The sequence below is a fragment of the Mizuhopecten yessoensis genome, unplaced genomic scaffold (assembly GCF_002113885.1).
Source record: "Mizuhopecten yessoensis strain PY_sf001 unplaced genomic scaffold, ASM211388v2 scaffold523, whole genome shotgun sequence".
In the NCBI taxonomy this organism is placed as follows: domain Eukaryota; kingdom Metazoa; phylum Mollusca; class Bivalvia; order Pectinida; family Pectinidae; genus Mizuhopecten; species Mizuhopecten yessoensis.
The window spans coordinates 1012596-1026222 of record NW_018403589.1 but is presented as its reverse complement, the minus strand read 5'-3'; the positions used below and the strand labels follow the sequence as shown (position 1 = coordinate 1026222).

At 35.5% G+C, this 13627-nt stretch overlaps 1 protein-coding gene across 2 annotated transcripts; it reads right to left on the bottom strand.

Annotated features, from left to right (window-relative positions):
- Positions 1 to 1454: 1454 nt before the first annotated feature.
- On the bottom strand, positions 1455 to 13278 carry LOC110450358 (DDB1- and CUL4-associated factor 17-like). 2 transcript variants are annotated; one of them, XM_021497840.1, is made up of 15 exons: positions 13085 to 13278; positions 10958 to 11019; positions 10649 to 10690; positions 9712 to 9808; positions 8870 to 9009; positions 8455 to 8536; positions 7783 to 7872; positions 7224 to 7331; positions 6796 to 6895; positions 5789 to 5928; positions 5045 to 5154; positions 3529 to 3610; positions 2961 to 3041; positions 2270 to 2449; positions 1455 to 2000 (listed from the first exon to the last, which is right to left on the bottom strand). In XM_021497840.1, exons 1-15 carry the CDS (start codon positions 13214 to 13216, stop codon positions 1821 to 1823), a joined length of 1626 nt encoding a protein of 541 aa, XP_021353515.1. In that variant the 5' UTR covers positions 13217 to 13278; the 3' UTR covers positions 1455 to 1820. The 2 variants fall into 2 exon arrangements, with proteins under 2 accessions (XP_021353515.1, XP_021353521.1); XM_021497846.1 differs by having other exon boundaries at positions 2294 to 2449.
- Between the last annotated feature and the right edge of the window lie 349 nt (positions 13279 to 13627).

Here is a 13627-nt window from a genome sequence, read left to right as displayed (position 1 = left end):
AGTATAGGTGAAGGTTTCATGACACCTATGGTACTGAAGAAGAAGTTGTTGAAAGATGAATAATTTGATATCATAGCGACCATGCCAAGGTTTAACTTTGCATGCAAAAAAACCACAAAAGCCATATGACAAGTGTAAAATTTATTGTATAAACTTAACAATGTAAAGATGGTATATAAACATATAAGTGTTGTCAAAAGGTTTTTAAAAGTCTCCAAAGTTAACAGTTAGCTACTCGCAAAAATTGTGGAGAAATGCAGTGAGTTATCTCCCTGTCAACATCATGTTGCATACCTGACAGTGTGTAGTGAGTTACCTCCCTTTTGAAAGTCTGAGGATTATGAATTGAAGAGCCTGCATTTTTACTTATAAAGCACAGTAAGGTAATGTTTTCTGACCAGCCACACACACATACAACAATCAATATTTTTCTTTCTGTCATTAGTAGGTAAAAAATGTGATAGACTTGTCCCGCTATGGTCTCGTCACTGGTGTTTGAAGGTGACTTTTTCCTGTCAACAGATCACCTTGACAAGAAACCTAGCCAACTTTTTGAAATTTCCATGGGGATAATTATGCATGCTCAGAATTAAAAGCATGAATAAAATATGTGTATGTACGCCCTAGGGGAAACATAACACTTTTAAACAGCATCTTTTGAGCTGTTCTTGTCAATGAATTCATCAGATCTTAGAAAATAAGATAGTTTAGAAAATTCACTGGTTGAAAGTGCTCAATGTTAATTCATTTAGCAATAGGGAGTGTTGGCAAGTATGTCCTCTAATAGTCTGTCCGTTGGTGTTTGGAGGATTATCTCCCTTTTAATATTAGATAATTATGTAGTGACTCATTGCCTTGACCTCCTCCTACGTACAGGTCTCTGATGTTTGGAGGTAGACTATATCTCTTTTTATTAGATGTACAGTGACTCATCGCCTTGACCTCCTCCTACGTACAGGTATCTGATGTTTGGAGGTAGACTATCTCTCTTTTATTAGATGTATAGTGACTCAACGCCATGACCTCCTCCTACGTACAGGTCTCTGATGTTTTGAGGTAGACTATCTCTCTTTAATTAGATGTACAGTGCCTCATCGCCTTGACCTCCTCCTACGTACAGGTATCTGATGTTTGGAGGTAGACTATCTCTCTTTTATTAGATGTATAGTGACTCAACGCCTTGACCTCCTCCTACGTACAGGTCTCTGATGTTAGGAGGTAGACTATCTCTCTTTTATTAGATGTACAGTGAATCATCGCCTTGACCGCCTCCTACGTTCAGGTCTTTGATGTTTGGAGGTAGACTATCTCTCTTTTATTAGATGTATAGTGACTCAACGCCTTGACCTCCTCCTACGTACAGGCCTCTGATGTTAGGAGGCAGACTATCTCTCTTTTATTAGATGTACAGTGACTCATCGCCTTTACCGCCTCCTACGTTCAGGTCTTTGATGTTGGGAGGTAGACTATCTCTCTTTTATTAGATGTACAGGGACTCATCGCCTTGACCTCCTCCTACGTACAGGTCTATGATGTTTGGAGGTAGACTATCTCTCTTTTATTAGATATAAAGTGACTCAACGCCTTGACCTCCTCCTATGTTCAGGTCTCTGATGTTTGGAGGTAGACTATCTCTCTTTTATTAGATGTACAGTGACTCATCGCTTTGACCGCCTCCTACGTACAGGTCTATGATGGTTGGAGGTAGACTATCTCTCTTTAATTAGATGTACAGTGACTCATCGCTTTGACCGCCTCCTACGTACAGGTCTATGATGTTTGGAGGTGGACTATCTCTCTTTTATTAGATGGACAGTGACTCATCGCCTTGACCTCCTCCTACGTACAGGTCTATGATGTTTGGAGGTAGATTTGTGTTTTGTTTCCTGATCTTCTATGTTGGAGCATAGTCTGTACACTATACAACAGAAACGGCCTGGGGACGGTTTCACTACCTTTATAATGGTATCTAAATCCAAAATGACACGGTGCTCATAAACCTGAAAAGACAATTATAACCAGGAAATATCAGCTTAGAATTAAAAAAACAAGCAGCTAAAACAAGAAAGATAACTCTGTTTTCTACTGTATTAAAGCTAATCGATTGATTTTGCTAGTACTGTATAATTATAAGGTTAAGGAAAGAACATTTTGTAGATGGATTTTACAGGTCTAATACTCATGTTAAATCTCATTTCATATTTATCTTCAATGAAATTATTGGGAAATGATGAAAATGAATGGATAACATTAGCATCTCTGCACTAACAGAAGTACATCCTGTGATGCTGACCTCCTGCCAGGGTTCCTCGAGACGTACTGCCCGCAGTAAGGCTCCAGTGGTGTTATGGTAGAGGTTCACCATGTTGTATGTCCCCTCAGGGTCTTGGTAAACAGCACTGGTATACAGCAGGTCCAAATCGTCCTCGTAATCCACGTTGTGTATCGTCTGATTCAAAATACCAGAACATTATACCAGATCTATTAAGTACTATCAAATATATTGTATATATACAGCTTAAAACGGAAAAGTAACATATTTTTTATGATGTTGTGCTGATGCATGTGGTCAAAAGTGTCTTGGAGAACCGGCATTTGTTTTGCGTCACATATTTTCTATAAACTTGATGTATAAAATTTTGAAGTTTTTTCAAGCAATTTTCTTCAAGCTTTTATAGTCTAGACATTGCAATGGGTTTCAATTTGACCACTTGCAGTGACTTTAACTTCAGATGTATAGACAAATGTGTGACACACAACAAAAGAGTCTAGTCATTGGCTGGTACACAATAAAGTTCATCTAACAATGTTCAGAAGCTCAAAACTTATGTTCCAGACAAAGATGTCTGATGGATATTTTGAGATAAACAAAGCAGTGATAACAAGCTCCCAGAAATCTTAAGGAAATATAAAATATAACTGATTTGCTGTTTAAACAAGACGTTACACTAAGAACTTACCATTTCTGAAGTATCCCTGAGTTCAGTTGTTGATACTTTACGTCTGATGCTACGACCAGATGATGTATACATAGCTTCCTCCTGGAGTAGGAAAGTCAATAAACTAAATCTTAAGATTTTATGGGCAAGGCAAAATATATAACAGGTAGACACATTTCTAGGTTAAAAAAGGAAATACGGGATGACATATATAACTATGTAGTTACAGTTGAGATATTTTGTTAAGATTTACATAGTTTGTTTATCTTGTAAAATCATTTCTAAAGTAAGTGTCCTCTTCAGCAGTCATAGCCTACCCTCCCTTCTGAGTAATTGTTCTCTATAGCTTTAACCCTTTCACCCCTAGGTAACTTCAGTAGACTCTACCATACCTTTATCTGGATGAGTCAATTGTGGTCCACAGTGGTGAAAGGGTTAAGGGACTATTCTGATAACAACCCTGAAGAGCTCCTACCTCTATAACCTGCAGGAGAACAATATTACGAACCTCTAAAATTCCGTCATCAGAAATCAAACTATGTCATAACACAATGTTACAACAGTGAAGAGTTATATAATCAAATCTTACCACTTTTGTATTCCTTGATAAGTCAACGGAGAAATCCTTATCAACTTTGCATCCCTTGTCGTCAACGGAAAATTTAAAAAGTCTGGATATTAAAAAATATTATATAGTGTTATCAAACAAAATATGGAAAAAAATATTCCCTTTATTATTAGATAGGAATATTGATATGATTTGATTTTTTTTTTTTTAATTATTGAATGAGAATGCATGTTTTTATTATTATTTGAACTTACATAGGAAGGTTCTATTTCATTAAAAGGCATACTTCTCATAGTGAACATCTGATTACAAAATATTGACAGCTGGTTAGCAAAAGTTTATGTCTTCATTCTAATTCTAACCAAAAATCAAACATTAAAAGTAAGTCTCAGAATTTGAAAAGTTTATGCATGTCTATAAACAAGCAAATTCGTGGAATTTATATCCCCTGCTTGCAGGACATATTGTAGGTAAACATTGAGATTAGGTTTAAACATGTGACTATCGTGCGGTTGAGACATAATGTATAGCTTGAAACTTGAAAAAAAAAAGCCTTATACATGTACCTCATGAATTATCCGTAAATATGCACAAATATCATCGGTTGGCAAACTAAGCATGAGTCCGATGTGCATGCGGAATTTGGTTGAAATAATATCTGCAAAATATCTACCGCAATTATGACACGAAAACCAAAAAGTGCCCAAGAAAGAGGAACACAAACATTGTTATCAAGTATGAAGGAATTTGGGTAATATTTGCTAGAGTTATTAAAACGGAAACTGCAGATAATGACATTTTTCGTTAATGACGGGGCCATAACTCTGCCAAATGTCAAACTTGGATAAGCCCTTAATGTGTTGAACCCTGTTACTAAGTTTAAAGACGATTGGAAAATATTTGCGAGAGTTATTGCACGGAAACAGGGGCCATAACTCCGCCAAATGAAGTTTGCTGAAAGTGGTCATATAACTTGGCCAAGCCCTAAAGGTATTTAACCCTGGTACCAAGTTTGAAGAAAATCAGTTATCATTTGTTGCAGTTATTGCACGGAAACGGCAGATAATGATGTTTTTCGTTATTCAAGGGGCCATAACTCCGCCAAATAAAGTCTGCTGAAAGTGGTCATCGAACTTGGCCGAGCCCTTAAGGAATTTAACCCTGGTACCAAGTTTGAAGAAAATCGGTTAACATTTGTTGCAGTTATTGCACAGAAAAGAAGCGTGACAGACAGACAGACAGACGGACAAACCCAAATTAATAACCCCCTTTTTGGTGAAAGCGAGGGATAAATGCTTCGTCCTTTCTTTTTATTTTTAATGTACTACTTTCAAAACGGGCCAATGAGCCATGCACCAAACAGCTAGCTATAGCAATGATATTCTAATCTATGCATTCATCAACAGCTGTAATTCATAAGAGCATATTTTGAGCATCTTTTATCATTCAAAAGGTATATTTTGGTGTTACTTCATTCAGTTATCATATCACCAAGTTGTTTTTTTTCAATATTTCCTGAGCAAAAGATAAGACAAACCTGATGTCTGTGGCCCCAACATAAAGTATTCTCCCCGAGTCATCGCCATAGAAACTGGCCTTGTCTGTATCTAGGTTAGTTACATCCATTGCTAAGGTGCCATTTTGGGCCTGAAATGTCAAACCACCATAATTGTGACAGGTTTTTTCAACTCACAGTTGTATTCAAGCACTAGATACCTGTACTACTATACAGCTAACTGTATGGTTTATCCAAGAATTTTGTTCAGTAAATTACCACAAAATCTTGCTGTAGATTTGTAACAAGCAAAGATTTCATTGGTGACTGAACACACTGATTCATTGTTTTTAAAAAGACTTCGAGGTTTCTTTTGCGACAACAACCCAAAAATGTCTGTCAATTAATTCTGAACCAAAACCAAAGAAAATAACACCCCATTTAACATCTGAGAATGAAACAACACCCAAAAGCATCACCAAGAAAACATCATAAAAACATATGCCAATTTACGGTAATATTGTTTTTCACTGCACTTTAATTTTCGCCTTTTTCGCCCTCAGCAATAAGGGTGCATATATCATGACAGCGAATATTAGTACACAGTTTACCCTATATAGTAATTACATGTGAATGGCTAAAACACTAAACAGAAGTATATTTACCAGTAAAGGACAGATATTTGATTGGGCGAAGATTCCCGGTATACAGTAAATGTCCCTTTAAATCAAACTTTACCAGCTTCACTTACTGACTTAACTAAAATTGTACAGCATAGATACTGACCAACTGACCAGTGGTGAGATTACGGACATGGAAACAGCTCTGACTGGTACTGTGGGGAGAGGTAAGGTAGTGCCAGGGAAATCCACCGACATCTACAATGTGCTGGGCACATCGCACCTCAAACAGAACAGGGGGACACTCTGAAACAGTAGTCCACATTTGATAGTCATATCCGTCAGATAACAAATACAGAACTCACTATGACAATGACAAAATAATAGAGAAAAAAATATTTAAGCCCCTATTCTATGTGCTAATTGTAATGATATTGTAATTTTTACTTTTTGAGGGTACAGGAACAAAAGTGTGTGAACCAAAAGTGTGTGGGTGTGCATTTTCCACTCTTATTACATTTGGTGCCTGTGATCAACCCTTGTTTGAAGTACTGGGTGAATGGTTAGCAAGGGGATACCTGAACCTGGGTTGTAAATAGTGAAGTCTTGGGGGTGACGACATAGCAAAGGAAGAGTAATGTAGTGGAACTGGACTGGGTCAATTGCCGTTAACCAGGTAGCTCAATTGGTAAGAGTGTCTGTCTAGAGTTCAGAGGGTCCTGGGTTGGAATCCCCGTCTGGTCATGCATTTTTCTGCTCCTGCTCCATTAATCATAATGATTTGAAATTGTCAACAAATTATGTATTCCGTCTTTTCGTATTGCAGAGTTATCTTCTCTTGTGAGCAGGTATTGATTGTTACGTCATTAATTTTTGAGAAAACGACGTAATTTTCTCACACAAACCAATGACGTAACAATCAATACCTGCTCACAAGAGAAGATAACTCTGCAATACGCAAAGACGGAATAGGGTGTGTATGTTACCAGTGATCTGTATATTACATGGCAGACTTACATGTGATCTGTATATTTACATGGCAGACTTACCTGTGATCTGTATATTACAAGGCAGACCTACCTGTAATCTGTATATTACATGACAGACTTACCTGTGATTTGTATATTGCATGGCAGACTTACCTGTGATTTGTATATTGCATGGCAGACTTACCTGTGATCTGTATATTACATGGCAGTCCACAGGGCATCTCCCCACAAATGTTTCCTTCTGTATCGAACTCCTCAAACAGTTTCGCTTCAAACCTGCGATACTGTTAGAAATAAAAGGTTTTCAAAACACATATATACATGAAACCAATGTCAATTTTTCCATCTGCCTCTGTAAGGTGTCGAACCTGGGACTACAGATTAATAGACCAGAGCTATATCGACCCAGCTACAGATAAATTTCCTCCAGCCATGTCAGTAATATTCACTTATTGTTTAATAAATTATGTTCCTGAATAAAAATGTGGAGAAAGAGAGTTATGCCAAATATATGACACTAGACAACATAGGTTGTAACCTCCTAATTGTCACACACTGGCTATTGTGATACTTGGGACATCTGTTATTTTTACTGATGGACATTCGTATTACCTTTTCTACAATCCGATCAAAGCTGTACATCCTGACCCATCCTGAATGATGCATGGTGATGAGGAGACCCTGGGATATCACTGCGTGTACCACGTCCTTACCGAAAACCTACACCAACCGTCCAAACAGGACCACAAAAGAGAACATCAATAAAGCAAATACATTAATTGATCGTGAAATTCAATGACAACTCCATTTCACTTCCCCTTTACTTTATTACTGCCATAATTATCCAGAACCAGGTGATACATGTATGTACACAAAGCTTAGAAAGGAATTACATTTGTATTCAAGGTTTATCAGGTTGTTGTTTTTTCCAGTTATGAAGTAATATTTGAGGATAAAAGATTTAGAAAAAAATTCTAGAGATTCCGTTTTTATAACATTATAGAGGCAATCATTTTATAGTGAACCTGATTTTCCCATTGATTGTTTAAAAGGGCAGGGAAGAAAATGATAATAGTACCATCTTTATACAAAATAGAAAAACACCCGACCAATAATTAATGTTTCAAATATTAAATATTTTACCCTGGTAGCATATCCTGTTGATACGTACTTCCTCTGTTATCTTAAGCATGCCTACAAATTTCAGTGGGCACACCTCAAAGACAGCCAGTAGCATCACTATGGGCACAGGAGCACCTGCCTATAATATAAAGACCAGGTGTATCTTCAGGTATTTACTATTATCTTGTTTTAACAGATCAATATATGTATTCATTTCAAGATGAACATTTCTCCTTTTCAATTGCTTATTGCATAGTTCATGGGAATTCAAAATCCAAACAAAGACATCACATTTTATTCCATTTAAATACAATATGTATTTAAAAACACCTCTATGCAAATAATCATGTCTATATGTAATATTTTTCTACTGGTTGGAATTTCACAATCTTCTTTGTGATTTCATAATAACAACAATCGGCATTACTTACAGAAAATGGTGATTATGGGAGAAAATCTATATTGTCATAAGAAAAAGGTGTTCATAAAAAGAAATTGAATGTTATCAAACTATATAATATGGATCACACACATTTAATATTTTTGATATTGATTGCCACTACTAAGAATGTGTAATAATTTGCAAAGTTTAAACACCAAGCAGATACATAAAAATAAGCTTTTGAAAAATATTGCAATATGATACAATATGACTGTGTATTGCAATATACCTGTTTCTTATACATTGTGACAGCCCTATAACCAGGTTAATATTTCTCACCTGTCTGACATGTTGATAAGGTCGTGAGTTGTGTGTTGTGCGCAAGACAAGGGAGGTCTGTGGTTCATTCCATGAAATATCACTGACAAAATGAACGATAAAAAGACAAGACTTCAGTAAAAAAAAATAAAAAAAATGTTACAGGTATATTATTTTCAAGAATATTTCTTTGTATTTTATAAAGTAAGACATGAATGATGATACCATTGTAACCGTGGACATATTTTCTTGATTATGCCATTTTTGTTTTAAATATTATTATTAGATACCAGATATATTTGATGGTATTATATTGTAAGTGATTGAGTAAAATATGAGTTGATGTGATAATAAGTGGAATGTATATTAAGAGTCATTGAGTTTGCAGTAACTGCAAAAAAGATGATGTGTTATGTTAGATTAAATTAAAGCTCACCTGAATTTGTGAGTTGGAGAGAGAAAGACAGATTCTATAGGTAACACTCGCTTTTTCTCCAAAACAAAGCGTAACAACCACTTTTTCTCCAAACAAAACAAGCTAGATTTGTGACCGTCATTGGACAAGGGAAGGCACTCCTGTCAACAAAAACTTACATCAATTGAATAATAATTACAACCTTCAACACGCAAGTATTTGTAGTGTCAAATAGCATTGTTTTTGTGCAGCTACAACATTTTATATATGACAGGGTTATAGGTACAGTGTATGATCCTATTATTAATTATCATTTTGACTTTTTTAATAATTTCAATAACTTCATCATTCAAAGTTCAAAAGCTTTGATCATTTAAGAGGATATGTGAGAAATCTTTATCCTCTATGTCCTCTGGAGACATGGTTGTAATTGAAAACTTTTGAGGGAGTCACCGACACACATAGGTGATGCAACTTTTGACTTGACTAATACTGTACGACTTATTTGACTCACACTATATAACATTATTAAATACAGTTTTAGACCCCATGTGACTGCTGTCTTACTGGAGAATTTTTAAGCTGTACCAACAATTATAGAAAAATCGGTAATGCTTACATTAATATAAAAGGTAGACTGTTTAGATTTGTAAGATTTATCTTGAGGAAGGAATGAGCTATTTCAACTGCTATCCAGGCCATCCCAGGTTCGATAAATTCCTCTGTAAATCAATTTTCAAAACTTTAACAACACCTCATTTGAAAAGTACGTTCAATCCCATGTACATATCCTCATGTAGCTAACAGAAAACTCGGTATTTCTAAAAATAGTTTTCAATTGTAATTTTAAATGTTGTTTTTACCGAATGAATGCAGGCTACGAGAGCATCCTCTATCTTTCTGTTAGGGCCACGAGGTTGATTTACTTGTAAACACTGTGGTTCATTCTTTAAATTATACCTACAAGTAAGAACGAAATGTTTGTAAAAATGAAAGTACACCAAAAAGTATATGTGACAGAGTGTGATGGCACTGTGGGAGTTTATCACACTATCTCCCCTTATCAAACTTCAATCCTCACAAAATTTAATATAGAAAATAGATTTATGCTTAAATGTGTTTAACCCTTTCACCACTGTAGACCAAAATGGACTCATCCAGATCTATGCATGGTACAATCTACTTAAGTTACATAGGGTGAAAGGGTTAAAACAATGGGGACTATATCATTCATTTATACAACACTGAATGAATTCTTGGCCCCTGGATGATCAATTATCCATAGAAAAAGATGCTGTGCCAGTGTATAGGTAAACTTGACCTTTTATGTCAGATGAGCTACTTTAATAAAACAATACAGCCACAAAAATATATACAGAATCATTTATCATGATTAATTATATTCTAAGAAATTCCATATTTAAAGTAAATCTAGATGTTTACTGTCCAGGCTTTTAATCCAGTTACCACTGACTAATCTTGTCATTCCAGTCTGTGTTTAAAACTTTAAATGGACTTTTTCTATTTATATTCAAGGGTCCTATTAACACAGCATTTTGATAGGAACAGATGTGGATCATTTATCAAGGCTCATTTGTATTCAAACAGTTATAAAATTATACATCCAGTATTCAAATCAAACTTCCAATATTTTTTTTAAGAATTTCCAGCAAAAAAAGACACAGTGCTATAATTTGGCATAAATAAAGTAGAAACAGGAAATATCATCTGTTCAGTAATTTGATTATAAGGAGATCAGCTTTTTGTTAAATGTATCAATGGTCACATTATTTAACTTACCCTCCATACCAAATCCGAAAGTTATCGAAGTATATTTTGCCTCTGAAAATAATAAAAGGTATTTTGTAATATGTTGGTTTCTGCAAATAAAAATATAGTATTTAACAATTTTATCAGATGTTGAAAAGTTGATTCCTTACCAGTTAATGACTAAAAGTTTGTAAAGTTACACTGGGAATTTATTTTTGTCAATAAAGTCGCAACGACTTTATTGACAAAAATGAAAACAAAACATTTGTAAAATAAATGAAAATTCCTTATTATTGATAAAGATAAAATCTGAAATTTCGCAAATATTCAAAACATTACCCTTCACATGCAATCCTTTTGTCTGAATTCTTCTGCCAAACTTTTTTGTAGGAATAATTACCCTGAAACATTGAAGGATATGAGCAACTAGTAAAAAGTGTAATTACGTGAATAGTATACACTGTGTCTGTCTGTCAGCATATCATTACCAGTTAACAATTAAAGTCTGACCGCAGTTGCAACAATATGCAAAAACACTGGTTCCCAACTATTGAGTTCCCACTGAGACTTGATGATTGAAACACATTAAAGTCATTACTCAGTGTCCGCTTGTTTATTCACCAGACAACTGTACATGCTTAGGGAGCATACCAACATGCAAGTACTCGTAGGGAGCAGTTATGAATTATACCATTATGATACTAAAGACTAAACACTACATGGATGGACTGCATATCAGACAAGCAGGTACTTATACGAGTCAGTAGATATCCCTTATATACATGATTTAGGAGCAGTTTCCACCTAACTTTACCAATCTTAGGTGGCAGAGTACAGTAGAAATGGCTTGACCCTAAAAATAAAGGGCATGTCTCGGATAAACATGGATAGCGGATTCATCCTGCACAACACACCTAGTCTACATATATATATATATATTTATAAACTACATTTTGAAAAGGTGTTTTTTAGAAGAACATTTTTTTTTTCAAAAAGTGATTTCCCCTGATTTGGGACTTCTGAAAACCATGGTTACCACATCAAAAATCACCAAAATATGCAAAAAATCATGGTTTTTAACCCAAAATAGTCCCCCTCGCAAGTAGAATTGTTTTTCTTAAAACCTGTCTGAAATTAAATATCGCCTACTCGGTAACAGAAATACTCACGTTTTAGCATAGGTCATTCCGGTGGATTTTTCACAATATTTACACATGTGCTGAGTACAAAAGTAGACTACATGAAAAGCTAGCTTTTGTTGTGTAGACACAGATTTGTAAATGCCCAAAATTGTAGTCTCAAACCAAATTCGATTTTTTTTTTGAAAAATTATGAAGCCCACATAGTCCACTTCATCATGTATATGCCAATTTTAGTGCTGATTTTCTTTAAAATTTTGATACATGTTATATTACAAGGGTTATTCATTGTATAAAAATATCACCCATGGCCACCGTACGCTACTGTACTCTGCTACCTTACACTACGATGAAGTTGGCGTACTCACTGATTTACGTTCATACCAGAAGCATACATGCCTCCTTCATGTACCACATGATCATCAAATCGCTTAATATCTGTAAACTTGTGTCACCCTGGTAAAATACTAGCTGCTTCCAGCCGACTCAAAAGTTTGGTAGAGCTAGTTAGCAAGAGGTCCCAGGTTCCACTCCTGGTGGAGGCATTGAAAAAATAATGACCTCTCAAGGATATAAACAGGCCCTTTTTTATGGCCAAATATGGACCAGTTCACCTCTCCAATTTTGGCATTATTTTCCCCTATTTCAGCTTTATTTTCCCCTATTCCAGTTAAAAATTCACCCACTTGTAACTAAAATACTACCACATGAATATCTGTCTTGGTTCCATTTTTTTTAATCTTCCATCAGTTCCACAACTGAGTGATTTATTTCCTTTTCCCTGTGTTGATTGTAATTGTCACTGCTGATATTTTATAATACATAATTTAAAGCGAGGAACAAAATTAAAGATCTTAAATCCATGCCTCCCTCTTGTACTCTCCCCTTGGATCGGGCCTGCAGTCCTCACTGGAATGGGTCATGCAATTACAGCGCATATTTCCCCCTATTTCAGAAAAAGGGTACAAACTTTCTATTCCTGCATTAATCCCTACCCCTGTTCCCAAATAGGCATAATCTATTCTGCTAAGCAGGAGTGCGATCAGAATTTTGGAGTGGACTACAACAAAATGAGTGAGTCTGACATTATGACCAGTTTAGCAGACTAAGCAAAAGTGGGCTGATTGCGCTGTTTATCATAAGCCGTCCATGGCACAGGTACCTGTCATAAAGGCTGTCATTAAAACAGAATAAATCAATTTAAATTTTAAACATGAGGTGACATTCTGACACCTTTAGTTGAAGACATCGGGTATATGTAACTGTCACCACGTTTATCAGTTAAATTATATATAAAAAAAACACCTGATCACCCGCTGTCACTTACGCCACAAATTAGAGATCGAAGAATTTTACAGGAAGCATTATGTTGTCTATGTTGACCATGCCGTTCTCTAGTCATCAACAGCAATAACGCGTTCATTTTAGAAGCACGTTTTCGGCAGTTTTTTGTGTACATTTCCTGGATTTTCCATCCTTCATCTTCCAGGTAGAATGCTTAACGTCACAACGCCTGCGATTTAAGCGTCTATAAGACCAAAGAACAAGTTGATGTGTGTAAAATTAGGTCCGTAACCAGGTGCCCCTACCTGGTAACGTGCGGCCGAGACAATTATTATTCAATAAGTGAATGGGCCTTCCTCGCTTATAGTTGCAATTAATAGATAACTTGTAAATTAGAAACCAAATACAATCAAAAATCGTATATACTTTTCACATTTGAAAAAAAAAGGATATTTATTAAAATTACATTTTTTAACTGTCTAATTCTCTTGTTTATGTACAAATAAAATCGATTTTACATACATGCTTACAGGGAGTTATCGTCGATTAAAAAGCAGTAGGTTGGGAAAAGAAAAAAGAAATTCAA